The sequence below is a fragment of the Grammomys surdaster genome, unplaced genomic scaffold (genome assembly GCF_004785775.1).
Source record: "Grammomys surdaster isolate TR1022 unplaced genomic scaffold, NIH_TR_1.0 254, whole genome shotgun sequence".
Classification (NCBI taxonomy): domain Eukaryota; kingdom Metazoa; phylum Chordata; class Mammalia; order Rodentia; family Muridae; genus Grammomys; species Grammomys surdaster.
Genome location: NW_021604695.1, coordinates 126,405 through 150,058, shown reverse-complemented (window position 1 = coordinate 150,058; position 23,654 = coordinate 126,405). Strand labels below are relative to the sequence as shown.

At 49.2% G+C, this 23,654-nt stretch overlaps 1 protein-coding gene across 7 annotated transcripts in view; it reads left to right on the top strand.

Moving 5' to 3' along the window:
* Dlgap4 (DLG associated protein 4) overlaps positions 1–23,654 on the top strand; it is a 97,568-nt gene that overhangs the window by 54,823 nt on the left and 19,091 nt on the right. The window contains exon 1 of one of the 7 annotated variants that reach the window (XM_028775216.1): positions 9–832. The exons of 5 other annotated variants lie outside the window; for them this stretch is intronic. In XM_028775216.1, coding sequence (XP_028631049.1) covers positions 802–832 — 31 coding nt within the window. In that variant the 5' untranslated portion in view covers positions 9–801. Of the gene's footprint in view, positions 1–8; positions 833–9,602; positions 9,717–23,654 lie in introns of those variants that run through there. One more of the 7 variants, XM_028775219.1, reaches the window with a different exon arrangement.

Genomic DNA, 23,654 nt, shown 5'->3' with positions numbered 1-23,654 from the left:
CCTGCCCCGTCTTCCCGTCTGTCCGTCCGTCCGCCCGCTCGCCCGCGCTTCCGTCCTTCTGTCGGGCCGCTGGCCCTCGGGCCCGTGTCCCTGCTGAGCCCGCTTTGTCTCTCCCTAGCTCGCTGTCTCTTTGTCTCTGCTCTCGCGCTCTCGGCCCCTCCCTCGCTCCAGGATCTCGGGTCCCCTCTCCCAGCGCTCCTCTCCTCTCTTACAGCCAGCCAATGGGGGTTCTGGGACCCCCATTCTTCAGGACTCCCTAGATCTTTTGGGACCTCTCCTTCAGAATACACTCCACTCCCCCAGGCCTCCCCTGAGCTTACCACACATCCTGAGGGTCCTTCTTGATCCGTGTGCCCCTGATTCCTGGGGATTACCTCCACCTAGTCCATATTTCCCCGAGGGTTTCCCACTTCTCCGGGGCCTCCCATATCTACTAGAACCTTTTACATCCCTTAGTGATCTCCTTGAACCCCAGTATCTCTCCAGCTCCCTAACTTCAGAACCTCTGCCTTTCCTAGGTTTGTCCGCTGTCGCTGTCACTGTCTCTCCTTGTTCTCCAAGCGTCCCACTTCTCTGGACCCGGTCCCCCGCCTTGCTCTCCCTGCCTCTTCCACACATCTGTGTCGGTGGTCCCATTGCTGTCTCTGGTGCCTGCCTCTGAGCCTTCTCCTCTGCCCGGGGATCTTGCTCCCTTGCTTCTCTGCCCGATCCCCTGTCGCCCCTTCTTTCTGCTCCTTGTCACTCCCTCTCCCTTTTCTGTCTCTGCCGGGTCTCTGGGTCTCTGACCCCCATCCGGCCCTCATGGCTTTGTGTCTGGAGCTCTTGAAGCAATGTGAGTGGTGGGGTGTCCGGGTCGGGCCGGGCGGAGTCATCCCGCAGGCTGGCCGCGGCAGAGGCTCCATGGGGTTGGCGCTGGGGCAGGGGCTGGCGCTGGGGCAATGAGGCTGTGGGGCCTCTAGACCAGGGGGACAAGGATGGTGGGGCCAGGCTGTCTGGCGAGGGGGTTGGGAGGAAGGGCTTTCCTGCCCTGAGGCTTCTGCTTTAGTTGCTTGAGTGTGTGGAGGGCGCCCTGGGCTGGGTACCCCTGCTGGTTTGGCCCTGCATGGCCTGGCACTTTGTGATCGCTTGTGGGCAGGCCTGGGCTATTTTGGAGCCTACAGCAGGATGTGATATCACTTGGGCGTTTATTTAGACCCAGCTGGGGGTGGGGGCTGCGTTCTTGCCAACTTGAGTAATGAAATTTTGCAGGGGGGTGTGGCTTCTTAGACAGCTGGGCTGTACAATTGTGGTCAGAACTTTTTAGGCTACCCTTAGTAGGCAGGTGAACAGAGGTCTGTGAAACTTGGTCTTGCTGAGACCAGGATGAATTGGAGAGGAATTGCCCTTACAATGATCACCCTTGATTATTGTATCTGGCTGTCTTAGACTCTGAAATCTTGATTAGACCAGCTCCAAAAAGTTTGTCTTTGAGTGTGATCCTTGGACTTAAGTCTCAGGTGTTCCATCCGTAAAAGGATAATGGGGGAGGTGGTACCAAGGGTTGTCATGAAGATCAAGTGAGGCATATTTAGACATGCTTTGTAAACTGTCAACCAGCCTTTAGACAGTCCCAGAGAGAAACAGCCTTCCTGAGAGGGTACAGAGCTGGTGCCTGCTGAGCAGGCAGAGAAGTGGCCCAGGACTCGTCCACACCCATCTGGTTAAGAACTGTGCCCACCTCTCTAGAATCCCCAGTGATATCTTGCTTTCCTCAGTGTGTGAAAACATGTTGGCATGCCCAGCAAGGAGTTTGTGCTGGGGACATTGGGATTTTCTGTGTGCCATTTATTATGTAAGGTTGACACCTGGAAACAATCAGCCAGTATGTGGTGAGCCACGGTTGCTTTTCTCTGTGTGGAGCACAAAGGTCCTAGTTGGAAGATTGCTCTGAGAACTGGGGTCTGCTATCAAGGGCTCTGGGATGTTCTAGAACTTTGGAACAGGGAGTAAGACCAGATACTGTAGTCCCTGCATCTTACAGATAAGGTGAAGTCAAGAAGAGCCAGGAAGACCTATGGAGGCTTGACCCCCTGGGTCCTGTCTCATGGCCATGTCTTAAGTCACTGTCTTGATGCTATTACCTGCCCCTGGTGTGTAAAAACAATCTCTTAACACTCATGGTTCTTTTTCTGTGTGTGCCTTGTAATAGACACAATCCATGGATTGCCTGCATTCAGGAGGTAAAAGGGCTTGATACTTGGCCCAGAAGTGAAGGAGTCAGGACTCTAGTCCCCACATCACAAAGGGTGACTGTCCCTTTAGTGTCAGCTTCCTAACCTGAATTGGAATAACAAGTCTTATCCTAAGACTGATTCTAAAAATAAAATAGAATAGAATCCTTTTTTTTTTTTAAGTTGCAAGGCAAAATGCCAAAGTTTTGTCCCCAGTTCTGGTGCTAAACTGCCGTGTGACTTCAGACAGTTGGTCTTCTGGTGGAGCTCTGCTTTCCCCTCTGAAGAATGGGGTCATTGGATGTATCTATCTCTTGGGTCTTTGTAGCTGACATTTGAGATTCTCAGATACCTGTGTATCCCTGTGCCTTACCATTAAAAGTATGCTGATCAGAGAGTAAGGAGGGGATGTGCTCGGTGCTGTCAGCTGGATACCAGTGACAGCTGGGGGCTTTTATGGGAGCGGTCCTGTGTGGCTTGGAAAGGCCTCCAGAAAGAGGCAGTATTTGCACTGAGTCAGCATACCGGTAAGACGTGAGTGAGCAGGCTCCTGTACAGGTGCAGACGAATGGGAGTCTTAAAGCTATTCACACTCGGTTCTGATCAGTCTCGTCATCCAATGCCTGTGCTTTCTTTGACCTATAGTTTCCTCCTCTGGACTCTGAAAAATCACTTATACCATAGGATTGTGGAGACAATTAAACAAGATTATACATATATAAATAAAAACCTGTACACAGTAGGCCCTCAATAAATGTGAGCTTTGCTCTCCTCATATCTGGTCAGATTTTTCTTTGTGGGAACCAGACAGCGCCAGCCTCTTCCTTCACCCTTGTGGTTGGGGTTCCAGTAGCAGTGGATGTAGGAATGTACCTCAAACTGTATGTAAACAGTAGTAATAGAAGTGGTATCTCCAGGGCCTTGTGAGGTATCAGGTAATTCACCATCTTTTTCCTGACCATGTGCACCTCACAACTGTCAGAAGCCATTGAGGTTCTCCCTGTTTCACAAGTGAATGCAGAGTAGGGGCCCACAGAGAAACGTGGACCCACTCTGGGTCTTGCAACATGGTAGTGTCTGGGCATTCTCTGGTCTCTCTGCTTCTTTTGCCTGCAGTGTTACTTCAAAGGTTGATGCTTCTGCCTGGTAGCCGTCACTCAGTGGCTGTTCTGGCACCTATTCTGGTTGAGTTTGGTTGACATTTCCCCAGCCTCTGAGCTCATCTCACATTTAAAGGCTCGAGGTGGGGCAGGAACTTGAGTCATCACCTTCCCTGGCTTTTCATCCCAAGTAGCAACCAGACACTCCCTGAGGGCCACTGCCTGATGTAGATGCCACATGCCCGAAAGTGTTCCTCCCAGAAGCTCTGGTGGACTTGGGAAAGTATCTCCTGGCTCTTGGCAGAAGGCTGCAGTGGTGGCTCTGAATCTTCACTCCCCAGGGCTCCACACCAAGATGCTCCTGACTGGCTAAACCAATACTTGTGCCTTGCTGTTGCCTCTGTGGTACAGACTGCTACTCCCTGAGGTTGTCAGTTCCAGGTTCATATATACTTGCCTAAGTGTGACTAGCTGGTCACGTCATCTCCTGTGCTTCCTCTATATAACATTTTGATTCTTCATATTTACAAATTCCAGTTTCCTGAGCTCTGTCCCCAGAGAACCTCTTTTGTCAGGTCTGGGTCAGGTGTGAATCCTGTCAAGGAGTCTGAAGCTGAGAGCGTTGTGCATAGCCCTGGCCTTGTATTTTGATGCTAATTCCCCTTTCCTGGAAGGGCTGCAGAGGAGGAGTGAATCAGTACACAGGTGAATTCTAGTGAACCTTCTGCCCACCTTTATTTGTAAAATAAAGGCTAGAGCTAGTGATTGGGCAGTAGAAGGGGAGGTGGAGAAATAAAGGTTCATGGGAAGAGAGAGACAGAGAGACTAAGGAGGAGTAGGAGGTGGAAGGACGAGCGCATGGCTGGGAAACCCGCAAGTTATAAGGGACTCATAGCTGGGGAATAGAGTAGTGTAGTGGTGAATCTGCCCAATCTAGGCGCGCAGCTTATATTCATAATTATTGAGTTGTGTTTTCTTTGACCAGTCTTATTTGGGTTGGAGAATTACCGAAACAGAGAGCCTGTTGGCAGCACTCTGAGAAAAGTTGAACTGGGAGTAGCCCACACTTAGGGTCAGAGACCCTGTGCTTTGGTTTTCTGTCTGCCAGAGTAGGATGGAGATGCCTGCCTAGGTTGGGTACTCCCTTGAGAAGTGATATACTACTATCAGCCTAGTTTTGAGCAAGCCTGGTTGTTTGTAGCAGCATGTCACCCTTCCCAGCTGAGACCTCCTAGCAGCAGGCACTATCAGGGCAGGACAGGCTAGGCTAATGACTGTGGAGTGAAACACCTGAGCAACAGTGGAATCCACTCAGCAGCACTTTAATGAGGTGGATGAGAGGTGTGCAGTGTGAAGGCCACTCGAGTTCCCAGGTTTCCCAGTGCTGGCTGCGGCTGCCTTTCCTGACTCAGCCTGGGCTGCAATTAGCTGCTTTCCTCCCCATCCATTTCTGGAAGCCAAGGCTGCTTTAAAGGCAATAAAGCTGAATTTTAGAGCTAAAAGATGGTTATTTATTATAACTTAGTAAGGAAGCAAGCTTGAGGAGTAAGAAAGCCTAGCATCCCAGAACAAGACTGACAGAGAGCCAGGTTAGAGCCATGCCTTAATCTCCCCCAGGCCTCTTTCACCCCTGCAGTGGCTGGCCTAGTTTGAAGATGAGCAAAGTGCTCCCAAGTGGTTGGACTGGGATGAGCTAGGAGCTGACTTGGGTATTGGGAAACCCTCCCTTTCCAGGGGCCTGCCCTCTCAGCCTGGGCTGGCTCTCTTGGAGTGAAAGGGGAAGAACAAACAGACAAGTCCTCTGCTCCTGGGAACTTGGGTCTGATGAGGGACAAGGCCTACAATTATAAGAGACTGTGTGACAGTCTGTAATTAAGTGGCTGCTGAGGAAAGGCATTGTCTGAGAAGGAAGACATAAGTGTGAGCTGGAGGAATAAGAGCCCTTTGAGGGGGTTGAATTGGCCTAGGCGGAGGGTGGGGCTGGCATTCTGGAGAATGACTTGCTCAAGGCAGAGGGGTGGGGTTGCAAGTTAAGTGTGAGTTTGGAGAGCTGAGTATGCTTGCTGGTTTTGCTGATGCCTTGGGGCTCTGACTAGAAAGTCTGAGAGGGACCATGCAGTTGCAGATAGCATTGAACATCAGTAGAGTACAGCTGTTTTGAGGAGTCCTGGATGGTACAGAGCTAGGATACTGGGATGATACAACTGGGGGACTCTTTCAAAATGTTGGTTCAGGCTAGGAATCGAGCAGGAATGAGTAAAATATGCCAGGGAGGAGGCTCTGCAGCACCCGGGAAGAGGCCTGAGGGAGAGGTTAGGGTGGGGCATGGGAAGCATAGATAGGATAACAGAGGCTGTGTTCCTGAGGAGAGCAGAGCAGGGACTCCAGATCCTGGGGAAGGAGGATGTGTGCTTTGAATTTGGAGAAGGTAGTGTCACTCTGAGCATGCTCCTTGTGCACCTGCTTTGGGGCAGGCTCTGAGCCAGCGCTCCCACAGGCAGCCTCATGAAATCTGTACAGCAAGCCAGAGGCAGGTAGACTTATCAAATCCCATCCTACAGATAAGGGAAGTATGGCTCCAACTCAGGCTTGGCAGACTCCAAGCCTTGGCTCTTCCCACAGTTCAGCTACTTAGAAAGGAAATCCGTGCCTTAAGGGGCCGAAGGCTCGGAGCTGCTTGCCCCTTGAACGAGAGGCACAGTAGTCACAGAGCTCAGTTTTGTGAAACACCAGCTTGCTCTGCATAGCAACTTCCAGGCTAGCCAGAGTGAAACCCTATATTTAACAAAAGAAAAGAAAAATTGTCACAAAACTGCTTTCTGACAATCTTTAATGTCAGGGTTGGCTACTGGCTTAGACTCTCCATAAAGTTAAAGGATCCTTACGCCTTTTAGAAGCCTCCAGAAGCCTCTAGAGCTCTGTTCCATGTGTGTTCCATGTCTGAGCCCATTGGAAATCCCAGCCAGAGGAGTCAGCCACTCAGAAGCTAGGAAGAGACTAATCATAAAGTACATCACACACAACGAGATGCTAGAGCCCGGGTCCAAATTCCTAGGCTTCAGGTCGGGAACTGCAGGAGAGAGATTGGTATTTACCACACTCAGAAATCTGCCTGCCTCTGCCTCCCAAGTGCTGGGATTACAGACATGCGCCACCACCACCCAGCCCATCCCAAAATCTTAACGGAGTTTATTTAAAGAGGTTTTTCACAGTTCTCTAGAACAGAGACAGCCTGAGAAACATCACTTAGACAGTGGGCTAGAGCGACCATGTTGTCCCTTTGAGGTGTGGTAAGTTTACTAGATTGCCATTTGTCAGGTGCTGTCACAGAAACAGAGCTCATGTGTGCTCATTCTGCTTTCTGTGTGGCACATTGCTTCTGGATCTTTAATGTTTGTCTAGCCTATTCTGCTTTGCAAAACTTTTATCCACTGTTATCCCAGTTGACCCTTATGTAAAACCTATGGAACCTTTACAGTTGTACATGTTTATTCCAGAGGAGGAGACTGAGGCTAGGTCGTAGAACGTGGCTTGACCAAGGTGACTGGTGAGCTGCCCGTGTAGTCAGCAGGCTTTAATCAAGTGTCAGTGTGTGTGTCTGGCCGTGAGTCAGCCCCAGCGGGAACCGGGCAGGCAAAGCTTCCTTGGAGGCTTAAAGTCTAGAGTATGGCAACACCAGAATGTAGTAGGACCCACCTCAGAACTGCTGCCCTAGGTTCTGTCACTGAAGACCCTTCTGACGTGAACCTGGGGATCCAGAGTGGTAGCCTATGAACCCTGAGCATGCAACATTAAAGGAAAGCTAGTCAGGGTGCAAGTTTCTGGAAACTGATCTTCAAAAAAGAAAATTGGTTTTCTAAATTATTAATGGGTCAGTGAGGAAGGGTATCTCCCAGAAGGCCATCTGCTAGTGCTCATTAGAGGGAAGTCACCCAAAGACAAAGTGCTCTCCCTGAGTTCTTGATCTGACTTTCTTCAACCTCCAAATATTTGATTACAGTCTGCACAGGTGTGGAGCCCTGCGGCCATGTGCAAAGCTGGGGACCCTCCCTACCACCTTTAATATTAAATGAGATGAGATAAAGGCTGGTCTTAGGGTACCAACAGGAAGCACTGTAGCCCACCCCCTTAGTTCCCATGAGTAGAAACCAAACCTGTGGGGAGAGGGACTTGTTACAAACACATGGTGAGTGAAACGGCCACCCCTTCTCCAGCAAGCCTGACGTCATTTCCCCAATCCCTCCTGGGAGGACCCCTCTTCTTCTAGCTCCACTTGTTCAGCATACAAAGCCTGTCCAGAGCCTTCTGGTTCCTCGAGGCCAAGTTTGTTCTTGAAGTCTACCTTGATACACATTCCTGTCACCACCCCATCACAGGCTAGAGCCCCTAACCCCGGAAGTACATGCAATTGTAACTATAGAAACTTCCTGAAAGTCAAGATGTTTCTGAGAGTCTATACACTTATATTTTTCCCCCAGATATTGCCAAATTGCTATTCATTCTAAGCACGCGTTTTTGTTTTTTTTGTTTTTGGGGTTTTTTTTTGTTTGTTTGTTTGTTTGTTTGTTTTTGGTAAATTAAAATCTTGCTAAATGCAGTTTAGGCTAGCCCTTGAACTTTTTTTTTTAAGATTTATTTATTTATCTTATGTATATGAGTACACCATTGCTATCCTCAGACACATCAGAAAAGGGCATCAGATCCCATTACAGATGTCTGTGAGCCACCATGTGGTTGGTGGGAATTGAACTCAGGACCTCTGGAAGAGCAGTCAGTGCTCTCAACCACTGAGCCATCTCTCCAGCCCACCCTTGAACGCTTTGTGGGTTTTTGTTGTTGTGTTTGTTTGTTTGTTTGTTTGTTTGTTTGTTTCGAGACAGGGTTTCTCTGTGTAGCCCTGGCTGTCCCAGAACTCACTCTGTAGACCAGGCTGGCCTCAAACTCAGAAATCCACCTGCCTCTGCCTCCCAAGTGCTGAGATTGAAGGTGTATGCCACCACTGCCCGGCACCCTTGAACTCTTAACTCTTCCATTTTAGCCTCTCAAGCACTCAAATTACAAGCATACACCACCACACCTGACTAGAAATGTTCACATTTGTAAAGTACTCTACTCAGGGTCACATTCTTTTTCTCTTTCTCTTTCTTTCTCTTTCTTTCTCTTTCTTTCTCTTTCTTTTCTTTTCTTTTTTTTTCTTTTCTTTTCTTTTCTTTTGAAAACACTCTTACCATAGTGGTGCATGCCTTTAATCCTAGCTCTCAGGAAGCAAAGGCAGGTAGCTCTCTGGAGGCCAGCCTGGTCTACATAGTGATTTCTAGGACAGCCAGGGTTATATAATGAGACCCCGTCACAAAACAACTAATCTTCATAGTTTCACCATGGAGTAAGGCCCAGAGAGGGGAAGAAGTTAGCCAGTGTCACTCAGCTGTCCTCACCCAAGTTGTTGCCTATCACTAGGCCAGAGGGAAGGAAGTAAACAATGAAGGAAATAGGAGGCGGGGCAGCAGAGGACTAGAACCAACATTGGAGGGGAGGGAGGACTCTGTTATGGTCACCTTGGGAACTGTCACATTGGTCCCAGGAAGAAGCCTTTCCCCTGCCCAGCAGAAATCTGTGTCCCCCGTGTCCTGTACTTGCTTGGCAACATCAGGGCACATAAGCTCCTTCAGACAACTTCCCCTTGCAGGCTTGGTCACTGTTCACATGCCCCCGCCCCCCTCTGAATATCTGCTTTTCACGTGCTCCCTGAGTTACAAGATCTGGCAAAACAGCCAATATGGAATACAGTAAATTGACTGAGAGTGCAGCAGTCTCAACCACTGGGGACCTCAGAGGGGCTGAAGTTGGGGCTAGCCTTGGTTGGGCTGCAGTAGGCTCAGCAAATGGCTGGTCAGCCCCAACCATCCAACAGCTTCAGAGCACCCCTTGCTGATGTTTTCCTTCTGTGCTACAGGGCCAGATTATGCTGAGCTTCCTGAATTAGTTCTGCCCCAGGTTGCTGGGATCTCCACTGTACATGTGGAACAAAGGAGCTCAGATAACAGATGAGGGAGAGGTAGTCGGGGAGACCACAAGGCTGTCTTTGTGCCACCTCTGAGGTGGGTCCCCAGATAGCTCATCTCTGCAGCTCCTTTTCAACCCCATCCCCACCCCCACCCTCTACTCCCCAATCTGAGGAAGTAGAGCTCCTCCCACATTTGATTGTTAGGAAGACAGACCTGGAGAATCTTACACTCTTAAAGGGCAGAAGCTGGGGGGTTTGTCTCCTCTAGGCCATATCGGCTTTCCCACGTTCTTTTTAGTTTCACTTTGGGTTTAAAACCCAAACATCAAAGCAGGAAGCAGCTGCTTCAAACCCTGCCCAACTGGGAAGATATCTGGTGGACCCACAGACCTTACTAGAATGGTATGGTGCGCCTCATCCCTGAAGGGTCCCACCCGTGTTCCGGAGGTCTGACTCGTGGGTGGGGCCCAGTGGGGAGAGGCGCCAGGGAATCGACGGTGGCGCCCTGGCTAGGCAGTCTGGGAGTGGGCCAGTAGGACGGGTTCCCTGGTGAAGTCAGTTCACCCGGGTGTGGTTCCAGCATCAGGCCCCCCAGGTGGAAAGCTACTGCCTTTTAAACACCCTGTTCTTCCGGGGCTGGGCCGAACAGAGCTGAGCCTGGGAAAGAAACCAGTGCTTCCATATTCAGCTTGCACAGAGCTGCTCCCATTCCCTAAAGGTAAGACCAGGCGTTGGCCTCTGCCGTGGAGCAGTCTCTTCTGAGTACCCAGCTCGCCTGAAAGCCTCTCTGCTCTCTTCAGTTCATTTCCATGTGGCTTCTCACCTCTTTAAGTCTTGTGATAGGTAGCTTCGGCTTCCGGCTAGATATTCCCTGCTCAGAATCGCACAGGGAATCTGTTTGCTTCTCTGCAGGGGTGGGTCCTTCTGTCTCTGTTCTACAGTGGAGTATGGATTTGGATTTCTAGAAAGCTAGCAAGAGTATCTTAACACTCAGTTTTCTGGGATGAACTCTACTAAGGATACCTGCTGAGCAGAGGTGTTAGGAAGCCCTCTGAAGGGTGACAGATAGTCCACATCACCATGCTACACCCCTGTACCATAGAAAAGTGTCACAGTGATGAGCCCATACCCCTAGGTTCAGCTAGACCTGCAGTGCAGAGTGGAACTTAGAATCAGACTTCTGAAATCCTGTCACCTAGAGCTCTCAGGTTCTTACTTACAAATACAGTGCCTCCTATCACTTGGTTAGTCTCACCCTGAAGATAGAGAAGCATTTAAGAAGGAGGCGCAGTGCAGAGGCTATACTATTACCTGGGGAAAGACTCAAAACACTGACTCCATCCCCACCCCCACTCTCAGAGGTGTAACTGGACTGTGGGCTATTTGGAGAGCAGCCATTGGCTGCCTGTTTACCAGTACAAGGCTCTGGTTGGGGATCTGAAGGACTCAAGGAGAAGGCCTTTAGTTCCCCAACAGACTGGTAGGCTTAAGTAAACAGAATTTTTGAGAGAGGCAAGGGCAGCCTTTCCAGAGGTCAGGATTGGCTGAGCTGGAGAGATCTGCCCTGCACAGGTATTTGCCTGCCATTGAGATCAGGGCCTTGTCTCCACAGTGTGCCCATGTGGGCAGTTTTCTGTGAGCTGCGGCTGAGAGCCTGTTATGCATATGTTGGATGCATATTGAATAGTTCCAGACTCCTGGAACCTTCTGCCTTCCCAAGCTTCCCACGCTTCATGACGTGGCTCTTGCTCTGCACAGGGGTGTGGTCAGAGTCAGGAGGTGTCTGCTACCTGTGCCAAGGCAGGAGGAATAAGGGGTGGGGCTTGTCTGACAGCACCCAGTAGAAACAGGATTACACTACAATTTACCCAACAGCTCCCTCAAAGGAGAGAGCACACATGATGGAGTGGGAGCAGTCCAAGCAGCGGACGGTAGTCAGCTCCCCCTCCTTTCTTTCATACTTTCCAAACAGTCATGTACTGAGTACACCAGAGGCTGAGCAAAGAGGCAGGGAAGACAGAACTAGTGACTTCCATCCAGCTTGGAAACGCTGTCCAAGCAGGTAACAGATAGACAAGATACCATGTGATTGTGTTAAGAGGCAGAAAAAGACAAGTGCAGAGAGGGACCTACTTGTGAGGCTTGGAGGATGTCACTGGAAGTAGGGAGGATGGGGAACAGCCCCAGTTAAAACCAGAAGGGCTGGGCACATTTAGATGGGAGAGGAAACCTGCTTAGCCCTGAGGTGAGTACCTTTTTTGGCTCTCTGTGAGAACCAAGGAACCTGAAGTGTTACTAGTACAATAATGACCGGGAATGGAATTGCTTTCCTGTGATCCCAGCACTCCATCCAGAGTACCCAGGGGATCAAGAAGCTTTTCAAGTTCAAGGCCAATGTGGTTTACATAGCAAGCCCTAGGCTAGTCACAGTTACACACTGAGACCTTACCATTAAAAAAATTACAGATTCACCTACTGTTTTTCATAAGTCACTAATATTTCTTCAGTTGTCCCAAATTATTGCTAACTTTCTTTAATGCACTACATACTTCATAGTGACCTATTGCTGAGGGAGGCAAGGGCTGCTTTCAGTGATGAAGGAACAGAGAAGTGACTTGTCCAAAATCACACAGCTCAGTCAAGAGTTGAAGTCCTGATTCATTGTTCTGTCTAACCATACTGCCTTTGTTTAAGAAACAAGAATGTTTCTTGTTTCTGTTTCTTTTTTTTTTTTTTTCTGGCAAAGTTGCCATTCCCCAAATGAACATTTTAAAAGTTTAGGTAAAAGAATAATTAATGAAGGCTGGCAAGATGGCTCGTAGATAAGGATACTGTCAAGCCTTATGACTTAAGTTTGATTCCTGGGATCTACTTAAAAGTAAAGGAGGACCAACTCCAGAGAGTTTGTCTCCCCTGGCATGGCCACACAAATAAAGGCCTTTTAAAAAAGCAATTGTGTTACAGCAGTGAGGTTAGGATAACTTTTTTCTGTTTCCTATATCACTAGTAGATCTGTAATATATTCTGTTGCTTTTGAAGTTTTGTTTTAATCTCTATATGCGTTGCTGTCTACCTGCTTCTGAGAGTCCTGTGATACTAATAGAAATATCACTGCCCCTGTACACCTCCAAGCCTCATCTTCTATTTGAATTCATTTTTCTGTTGGCTAAATTTCTGGAAAGAGAGGCCTATTACAAACCAGCACCTGTTCATAAACGCATCTCACTCAGGTTGAAGATGTATATGAGGACATTCATACCTCTTAGCCCAGCACTGGGGAGACAGTGGCTGGGAGACTCAGTAAGACCACAGTCTCAAAAGTCAACAGAGGAAGAAAAAAGAAAGTAACAAGCTGAATTACAGGTTCAGGCCTAGAGTTTTAAATCTGTATTTCTCTGACTTTTGGAGTGGGGTGGGTGTGGTAGCTGAACAGGGCTCGCGGTAGGAATGAACCCCTCAGTATACCACCCACTAGCCCATTCCTCAGAAATTATTCAGTTGACTACCTCATGTACACAGCCCAGTGACATTAAGTGTATTTTCATTGTTCCACACTCCTCCCTACATCTGTCTCCAGAGTACCTCATCATCCCAGAGTGAAGCTACATACGGACCACTCCCTGCTGCCCTAGCCCCACTACCCTGCCATCTGTGTCTGCTCTGACCCATCTGGGTGCCTCATCTAGGAGCCCGTTTTAAGATGGAGATATTTGAAAAGTGGGGGCTTAGGGTTGTCTGTGAATAATTATTTCTGTGATGGTGACTAAATCTTCTTGTACCCTGCAGAGCTATGTGTGTGTGTGGCTCCAGCAGTACTGGTAAAGGATTTCTGCCCTCCTGGGGGAGTGCCCTCCCCAGAGTCCATGGGAAGCCCTGCTAACCCCACCCCTTGTGGAGGTAGAATCAGGGGTTGGGGACTCTTCACTTAGTCACTTGCAATGGGATCTGAGCCATGCCTGTCCCTCTAGTCTTAGTCAAGGCTTCATGTGGGAAGGGACAGTACTTCCCAGAATTACTGAGACAAGATAGTGGATTTCTCTTTTCATCCTTAAGAATTTAGCTCAGTGTCCAGATGGGCTACATGCAGAGTGATCAGGACTCCAGGTTTCTACTTTGTGGAAGCGGTGGAGACTAAAAGGTCAGATGGCATGCCTAAGTCTTGTACCACACAACTGCAGATTTGGCTGAAACCCAGCCATGCTTGCTCTGTGAGTTGTCTCTCCAGAACTTTTTTTTTTTTTATTGGTCAGTTTTTTGAAAACCTGGATTGAGGAGCAATGAGCTATTTAACTATTTTACTGCTCGTGAGCCACTGCCTTAGAAGCTCCTGGATTGGTCCTGTGGATGGGAGGACAGGATGCAGGGTAGAGGTTCTGGTAGGAGATAAGGACGATGACGCGGTGTCAGAGAGTAGAATCCTAAATTATTTCCACAGTGATCGTCTTCTCAGGGACAGCAGATCCTTATGCTTGGAAGTTGTTCTTCTTATTGGACCCAAGACAGGCAGCACCAATCATGGCCTTCCCACTGTGCAGGGACACAGCTTAGGATCCTTCTCGACACATGAAAACACCAGTCCCCTGGATGTAGCATGTCCAGTGGGACTTATGCCATCCCCAACTTGGGCATTCTCCTTTTTTTCCACATAGGTGGCAGTCCTAGGAGGGGAAGGGACTGTTCAAGAGGCAAGTGATGTCACAGGTCTCTTTGTGAGAGTAGAAGAGTCTAGCAGGATACCCAAAGCCTAGGGACAGTGCCGGCAGAGCACCTCCTAGATGGGTAGAAGCTGTCCAGGTACCGTTTGCCTTTTCTCCGTGCCCCTGGGGTGCGGCTTGGGTTGTGAAAGCACTGCCAACAGCTCACTGTTGGAGGAGGGGCAGACTTACGTATCTAGACTCTGTGGGATGTGTCAGATTTGCTTACAAGCTGCTATGTCTACTATTAGTGAGACCGGATGCCATGAAGTTGGGTCTTGCAGAACAAATACCATGGGCCTTGTACTTAGCAGATAGAACATGACTTGCTGTGTAATGCTGAGCAAATTCTTCAACCTCTCTGAGCCTCAGTTTTCCTTAGCAATATAAAGGAAGATAGTAAAAAACATTTTGATAGGTCAGATTATGAGATTTAGTTTAAGGGCCTCACACTGTGGTTTTTGAAAGCTGTCTTCCCAAATGTCACCATGCTGTGATTTCAGAGGTGCTAGGAAGGGAGCTCAGGCAAGAAAGGCTATGGCAGCATGAGGGAGCAACAAGGAGATGACACTTGTTCCTGCACCTCCATCTGCCCACCATGCGCTTCTCTCAGATTCTGTTTGCCTGTGTTTCTGGACCTGGGATGGAGCCAGGGGATGCAAACCACAGATTTTCATCTACAAGAAGCTCAGGGTCTGAAGGAACAGTGCAATGAATAAACAGGCTAGCAAAACTAGAATGGCAGCAAAGACCTGTGTTTACCCAAACAGTGGTGCTGGCCCAGATCAGAGTCTAGGTGAAACATGGGGACACTCAGGTGTCCTCCTCACCAGAGAAGGGCATTGCAGGCAAGGACAATGCCCAAGGACCTGAAGGTGTGACTATTGTGATTTGGCAAAAATAATATGCTGGAGAAAGGTGAAGGGATGCCAAAGAATGGTGCTAGTCATGCTGGGTGGGCTGAGGCTGCCTGTGGGCACATGGACTGAACCTTCAGCCTGGCCTCTTGGAGAATGTGACCCTTCACCTCTGCCCCAGGCCAAATCTGGCCTCTGGCCAGTAGAGTTTCTGGAAAGTCAGAGACTGAGAGCTGGGTGGGCCCCAGGAGCCATTATAGTGACAGTTCCTCAGTTACCGTTTATCTTCCTCAGTGAGCTGGGCCGGGGATGCCTGACCTCCAGGCAGTTGTGACTTATTACTCTGTATGGTGGAATATATCTCAGAAGGGGTAGGAGAACTACCATCTCTTCTCTGACAGGCTTCTATGCTGGGGAGTTTAAGGACCTTATACTATGTGAGTTTCGGGCATCAGAGAGACATGTAAGCAATGCTTGCTCCTTCACCTCTGTCTCCTGCCCTCCACAGCACCTCTCTCAGATTCTGCTCCGTCTGTCCCTGGGCCTACAGGGCCTCATCAGAGATGGAATCCTTCCTAAGTGTCAGCAGGACTCTCCAATGTTGGGATTGCAGGTGTGAGCCACTACACGAAGCTACTAAGACTGTTTTTTTTTTTTAAAAAAAAATAGTTTAAGTGTGTGTGTGTGTGCGCGCGCGCGTGTGCACTACTACAAATAACTTTGAGGAGTCCTCTCCTTCTACAAGCTGGATTCCAGTGAGTAAACCCAAGTTATCAGGTTTGGCCGTCAGTATGCTTCCCTGTTCATCTAACTGAACTTTCAACTAGGAAGTGCTCTACTGCTGCTCCGTGCTGCACCACATCCTCTAGGTCCCCTCTGCAAGCACTTCCTGGAATGGGATACATTGAAACTTCTCCCTGTGTGGATTGCCCTTGATAGGCTCTAGTGTGTCTGTTGTTCACGAAATGCCTAAATCATCTGAGTGTTGCCTAAAATTCAGAGAGCTAGCTTCCCCTGGTTTGGGCCTTCCTCTGGCAGTGAAGTCTGAGACATGTCTGTTCAGCCAGAATCACTAAGGTATTTTTCACACAGGCTGTTTTCCTGTGTAACTGTGTCACTTGGGATTCCAACCCTAAGATCACCGTGCAGGCTCTGAGGAGGGCCTCTCCTTCCTGTGCCTCCATCCCCAGGGCCGTCTGAGTGTTGTCTGCTGACCTGAATTGAACTCCTGGTGTTCCCCATTCAGCCCTGCATTCCTTTCATCCTCTCCCAGCTGCCCAGGGTTCTTGGCTCCTGCCTCTGTTACTCGATACACCACCTGTCACTCCAGGCACAGTGAATGAGCCTGTTAACACCACCTTTCTATTCTGGGATGCACTTGATCATTCAGAATGATGCAGAGAACCCGGCAGTCAAGGTGTACAGGGCCTGGCAGTGTCTGGCTTTGCACACTGGCTTCAGAGCCTGTGACAGTTTAAGAAAAGCCTGGGTTTTGTGACCTGTCAGCACTCTACAAGTGAGGTAGTTTTCTGAGACTCTTTTCAAGTAATTCTTTGTAACTAGGACTTCTGGGAAATTAGCAGCAAGGTTGATATATTTGACATAAGCCAATATTTGAAAAGCCAGGACTTATTTTCTGTATCCTCACCCCCAACCCCAACCTCTTACCAGGCGGAGCAGGCTGTTGCATATCCAAGGTTGGTGCTGGGCTGGAGTGCTGGCATCTTATACATCTCACTAGTATCTGTATCTTGTGTTTATAGCTTTGGTACACAGTAGGACATTTATGGTTAATTACTACAGCTTGGAAACTGGACCTCTTGCTTTAGGACTGCTGAAGGTGTGGTGATAAGCATGCCCTGGAGCGTAGAGCATTCGCTATGCTAGTGCTCTGAGGGGAGCACTGTGCAGGGGGAGCAAAGGGGAAGAGTTGCCCTCGGGTTGCTTATTGAATGTTGGAGTGGAAATGGGTTTTGGAAGACAACTTGCTTTGCTGGGGGTCCCTGGTCAAGGGCTGGGGGTGAGCAAGATGAACCTGCAAAGGATAGAGCAGGAAGGGGAGCTCTGGCAGGCGGTGGGAGAGAAGTGGGACTCTCGAAGGGGAGTTTTTGTCCTAGAAGGACAAAGCTTTGCTGGTGGGGAAGGGAAGTCCCCAGGCTTCTGGACTGGGCAGGATGACTTCTCTGGGAGGGCAAGGCTGATGTGAGGGAGGGAAGAAGGATTCCAAGTCATCGTGAGCTCACTCCACTTAAGATGGCCTTGGACTTCCCTGTGGTGCTGCCAAATGCACTGGGGCTATCAAGATAGTAGTCTGATGTGCTGTCAAGTCCTCTGACTACAGCCCAGCCCTGGGGGACTTCACGAGGGAATCTGTGGACAGCAAGAAGGTTCCCATGTTCGAGCAGCCCTGGGAAGTTGCCGAGAGGAGGCCACCTCTATTTTTTCTTGGCCTCTCTCCTAGCTCCTCTTCACCATCTAAAATTTTGCCAAGCTGTGCCCTGCTCAGCATCTGTCCTGCTGTGCCTTGCCCTGTCCTGCTTTGCTCCTTGCCAGTGGGTCTAGCCATCCATCCAAAGTCTGTGCTTTCAGAAGGAACCTGGTCTGTCTCCCAGAAGGTAGGCACACTCTGTTTTGTTCAGAAAGCATGGTGTCAAGAGCGGTTCACCCCATGAGTGGTGGAGAGTACGCCATGTCATTACCTTGGCTCCTCTCCAGAGCAGTGAGTATTGCACTCCTTTTGTGGATGGTCAGAACTGTGGCCTCCGTATGACAGGGTGGTATAGAATGTAGGGATGGTACTCCTGGCTCTGTACTTTCTGTGTATGCCCCTCTGTGAAATAGGGCAATAACAAACATGGCCCGTCTTATGTCTTGGTTTGAGGATTCAGTCAGCTACCACACAGCAAAAGCAATTCTTATGGCTCATGGTCATTATGTTACCAGGATCATTGAATAACAAACCCTGACTCCTATGGGAAATCTTGGGTTCCTCTAAACCTCTTGTCATAATTTCTTCCAGCCAGTCAATGCACAATCTTATTTCATGTGTGTTTCCTCCAAAAGGTTCCCTATTTAATATAAAATTGGTTTATTAATTTTGAACTCATGGTTCATGTCTGACTGCAGTGTATCTAACACATTTTCCCCATGGACATTGGGTGGTCCTTCTGCAGTACACTCAGGATCCATTAAACACACCTCCAGCAAGCCAAGAAACTGGAGAAGCAGTAAAGAGCACGAGAGGACACTTGCTGACTGGATAAGAGCCAGTGTGAGAAGGCAATGTTGCCTTTATCTGCCTTTGTTGGGAGTGTAAGCTTCAGATACACATGTCAGAATGACCATAAAAAGCCCCCAGGGTTTGTGGTTGAGCATTGATAGCAAATCCATGAACATGAAGGTCAGCTGACAACTGGAGCTCTTGTTAAAGCATGGTCTCAGTTACCCTCATCACCGAGGACAGGACCAGCTTCTTGAGGTTTGTAGCTTTTGCCTCTGTGACACCTTTGCAACCTGTTGGCTTTTGTGGACATTGAGGCCCAAAGCAGGTGCAGATACTGGAGTGTCTTCGTGGAACTAGGTAGGTTAGACCTCTAAGGTAGAAAAGTCTCACAGTGTGCCACGAATTGGAATCTTTCAGGGGCCAGGATGGTAGGGGGGGACAGGAAGTGCAGAACAGGAGGCAAAAGGCCAAGAAGAAGCAGTGTATGGATGATGCAGGTGAGGGTAGCTATAGATGGAGAGAAGACAGAGGTGGGAAAAGCAGTTGGGAGCACGGCACTATGGGAGCAGCCCTTTTGGGCACCCTATGATTGAAGAGCATCTCAGGTAGTGCCTCGTCTCCTCCCTAATTCACAGTGGGTATCACCTTGGGACTTGGGAGTGTTAGCATGAAAGTGTTGCCAGTCCAGTGTTGCTGGCTTGACATACTCAAGGGAGGTGGTACTGCCACACAGCAGCTGACAGCAGGACAGTGCCTCTGAGAGGGCCCTTTGTCACTGAACCTAGCCTTACTGCATACAGTTCTTCCCCAGCTTCTCCACTTCTGAGGTGGAGACAAGAAAGAGAGGAAAATCTGGGATTGAGTGGTGGCATCTGCCATAGTACACAAAGGAGTGTCCCCTCCTAGCTTAGGTTTGGCAGCTTCTTGTTGAGTGGAAGAGGGAAGGAGATCTTCAGGCCTAGCAGTACCACTGAAGGGAATAAGGGAAGTTTGTCTGAGGCCAGTTCTGTCTACTCATACGGATCCTGAGACTGGGTGGAGCCTCCTACATCTCTGTAAGGTTTCCTTCCTGTCTGTGACTCCTGGCATCCATTCCTTGAAATATCTAGGCCCTTTCTCCTCTATCCCTACCGTGTCCCAAGAGCTAGCAGCCTGAGGACAGCAATGGCCTCGGGATCACCCAGCCCAGCCTCCAAGCAAAGCACTTGTAGAAGCTAGCTTCCTAGGGGTTACTGTGGCCTCCAGATCCTTAGGAGGTAGAGTCCCAGCCACCCCTAAGTATCTGATTCTCTGTTTAGCTAGTGTGGACATTTGGGTTTTAAAAAGCATAGTGTAGAAATATTCATCTGACCTGATAGTAGAGAAAATCTTTTAATGTTTTGTTTTTTTGAGAGAGTCTTAGTGTAACCTCAGCTGACTTTGAACTTGCTATGTAGTGGAGGCTAGCTTTGAACTCAGTCCTCTTGCTTCTACTTCCCAAATGGTAAGTCATAGGCAGGTACCACCAAGCTGTACCTGCTTGATGAAATCTTGAAGCATAAGGCAGAAATGAAATATACTAGACATCTACTTCAAAGAAAGGAGGATTTGCATGCTGCTTATCAAATCAAGGATGCTGGCTACATTGAGACTGTTGCAAATAGACTTCTGCCTTGGCATGAGGGGCCTGCATGGCTAAGTGATGGGTGGGCAAGCATGTGTGGGTATACATATGAGTCATTCTGCTGTGGCTTAGCAGACTCTTCTCTCAAGGTCTTTGAAATTAAGTACAAGGCTTAGCTGGAACAGACAGTTACACTGAAGGAGTGCTTATACCCAGCCTCCTCAGGGAAGGCCAGAACTTTCCAGCAGTAGACCAAGAATTAGCTGTTATTATACCCCATGGCACCTACAACATCTCCAAGGGCAGGGAGCCTGCTGTCAGTTCCAAGAAAGCAGAGCTACACTGCTCAGATCTGCCATCATAGGTCTTTAGGCCATTTGCTTCCCTCTGAAGTTGACTTGACAAATGGCGCCCCTCCAGCATCTAGGCTAGGCAATGGACCACCAACGCACAAGCACCATGAGTAATTAATCATGCACACAACTCCAGCCCTGAGTGTCCAACTGATGGGCAGAGGGAGGAGACAGGGTAAAGGAATAGTATACAGCAAGTACAAGGATAGGCAAAGGTTCCATCTGGATCGGCCCATTGGTAAAAGCGTGAGATGTGTGCTGTGTTTGGAGGAGGCAGCTGACAGTGGGAGGAGTGGGAGCTGAAGAGAAAGGTTAGTAGGGACCAAAAAGGGCCTGAACCAGGGAGGTGCTTAGAACCTTGGGTACTAATGTGTAGGGCCAAATCAGAGTGTGTGTGTGTGTGTGTGTGTGTGTGTGTGTGGTGTGTGTGTGTGTGTGTAGGGGTGTGTGTGTAGGGGTGTGTGTGTGTAGGTGTGTGTAGGTGTGTGTGTGTGTGTGTAGGTTTGTGTGTGTGTAGGTTTGTGTGTGTGTAGGGGTGTGTGTGTGTGTAGGGGTGTGTGTGTAGGGGTGTGTGTGTGTGTGTGTAGATAAGAGGAAGGCATCAAGTATCCTGTTCTATTTTTCTCTGTATTTCTATAAAAGTAGGGTTTCTCACTGTGCCAAACTGCCTTGCTTTTGTTTTGTTTATTAAATCTCTCATTTACTAGTGTGTATGCACGTGCACTAAAATGTACATGTGGAAGTCAGAGGACAGCCTGTGGAGTTAGTTCTCTCCCACCTGGGTCCCTGGAATTGAACTCTCACTTTCACATATTAGCTGAGCCACACTGCCAGTCTGGGTAGAGGCTCAGTCAGCGAGCCCCTTCAGTCCTCCTGTCTCTTCCATCTCTCAGCACTGAAGTTAACAGGAGTATATAGGCTCACCCAGCTTTTATGGGGGTGCTGGAGATTTAAATTCTGTCTTCATGCTTACATAGCAAGTACTGTTACCCACAAAGAGAGAGGATGTCACTCTGAGCCCTGCCTGGCCTGGAACTCACTGTGTCAGCCAGGCTGCCATAAAACTTGTGGAGTCCCTGAACTCAAACAGGTTCTGGAATTACTGGTATATAGACTGCACCCAAACAAATCGTTTTGATTTTTGGAAGTTGAAGGTTTTGGATAGCAATAATGAGGTTCGTTTTCTCGTTCAACAGTTGTTTATTGGTGGCCTTTAGTGCTTGACTCATTGTCCTGAGCCTGTGCCAAAGCCATGTTCCCACTACTGCCTCTGTCGCAAGTGACAAGTGAATCTTTAATGGTGGGAAAGGTGCTTTGATGCAGGTTCCTAGGTGAGGAGAGAAGAGGAAGTGACACTTGATCCCTAGAGGAGCTGATGAGGGAGAAGTGGCCAATGAGGTGCTGGCAGCAGCAAAGGTCAGGCCCTAGCCTATGTTCACATGTGGGTTGTCCTGTGTCAGGTCAGGGCCCAGCAGAGGTGTGCCTTCCCCCTAGGACGCCCAAAATCCTCCCTGCTAGTCTTAGCCTGTATTTAGCTGTGACCTGTATTCCAGAGACAAAGAATCCAAGCTAAGCTTCCTCTTCCTGTTGTCTGTCTGTCCAACCCTTACTGCCTTTGACCAGCCTCTCAGATATTCATTGTCCTTCTAAGGTCAGGGTCGGGCCTCAGTCCTGGCCTTTGTGTGCTTCAGCCAGACCCTGACCCTCTGCAGCCCTGACGGGGAGGCTAGAGCTCTGTGTCCTGTTGTATAGTCCCTGGCTATGGTAGTCACCTTGTCTCCTGGGAGAGACCACATCTTTGTAACTACTATACTAACTTAGCCAGTATCTGCCCCATCACACAGATGAGGACAGAGACCTTGTCGGGTTCTGAGTTGCTCCCACTCCTTAAGAGGTGGATTCTTTCTCATCATTTTGAACAAATTAGAGCTGCCTTCATTGTACTGCTCCTCACCCTACCCCCACTGAAACCTGCTTCCTTTGGGACTTTTAGGCTAGGCATTCCCATTCCCAAAACCCTCCGTAACTCAGCCCTGTCTGCTGGGCTCTGTCGGGGGGACTGAGTTTGAGTCCTGTATGTTCATCTTGTTATGGAATCCCCTCTCCCCATGCTGGTCACAGACTCGGTAGCTGGGGACTTTGATCTGTTCTAGTTCTCTCCTTCCTTGATACTAGTAGGACCATTTTATGCTCTGGCCATGCAGAACCTGGCTTTTCTGTGATACAGCCTATGTCGTCATTTTCTGCAAGGTAACTGGACAGAGCAGGTTTGAACTTGAGCTTGTCTGGTTCATGCTGCCTCCTGACTTCAGGACCCTTACCAGAATAGGATAACTTCATATAAGTAGAAGAGATCAAGCAGGGGTCATGCCCTCGGCACACTGGACATCTGACCAGGGTGGGAGAGTGGGTGTGGGTGGGTGAGAGCCTTGGCTTTGCTAAGGGCTGTGTGCGAATGGTATGCTGTTGCCAGATGGAAGCTCTGAATAGATGAGGGCACTGGAAAACCCAGAAAGCAAAACTCCTGCCCCTGAAGCCAGGTCTCTCTGCCTTCAGTCCAGAGCCTTCCTACCCTAGCAGTAGGATCTGGGCTTGAGAACGCATCTGCCTCTGGCCTCAGATCCCAGCAGTGGGGCCTCAGACACCTGTAGCTGTGCCCAGATGGGAAGGTCCAAAGGCCTGGGAAGCAGTGAGGTGGACTGTGCAGTCCAGCAAATGTGGTTGCCACTGAGCACTGGTAACTCTAGGCACGTTCTCTAGCCTTTCTGAGCTGCGTATACCCATCTGTAAAGTGGGTATGACTGATGCACCCTCCTGACAGCACCACAAAGCTGCTAAGCACAACTCCACGTGTGATCAAGCTTTAGTCTGTCACCCTGTGTAACAGGGCCTACCATTTTGTGTACCCTGGGGAGGGCAGAAGAGACTGGAAGGTCTTGTGGGGGTTTTTTTGTTTTTGTTTTTGTTTTTTAATGACTTGAGCCCTCCCCACCTCTCATAGTCTTTCTTCTAGCCCAGGGATGTGGGTGTGTCCCACATCCTCAGTGTTCTCCCTTAACTCAGTGACAAAGACTGCATGGGTGTGTGTGAGGAAACTGTTTCCTCCAAAAGCCTGGGCACAACTAGGAAGTTAGGGAGTGGGAAGTGAGAGCTCCTGCTGGACACCCCGTCTGTCACCTCTACTGTGCAGGCCAGCCACCGGCCTCTAACGGCTTCTGCTGTAGTCTCTGTGACCTCAGTGTCACTCACCGTCAGGTTTGACTTACTCGGATGCAGGTTTATGTGCAGTGCAAGAAGTTACACAGAAGGTAATCTGTATTGCCCTGTAGCCAGTTTCCAGGAATCTTACAAACTGTAGGGCAGCATCACAGCGGGGTGCTGGCAGACACAGACTGTCGTCTCCCTGGGAGTTCCCTGTTTATGTGCACATGCTTGTGTGCCGTCAGCGAGTGCAGAGTTCTTTTTTTTTTTTTTTGAAGAATTATTTTATGTATATGAGCATACTGTCACCGTCTTCAGACACACCAGAAGAGGGCATCAGATCCCATTACAGATGGTTGTGAGCCACCATGTGGTTGCTGGGAATTGAACTCAGGACCTCTGGAAGAGC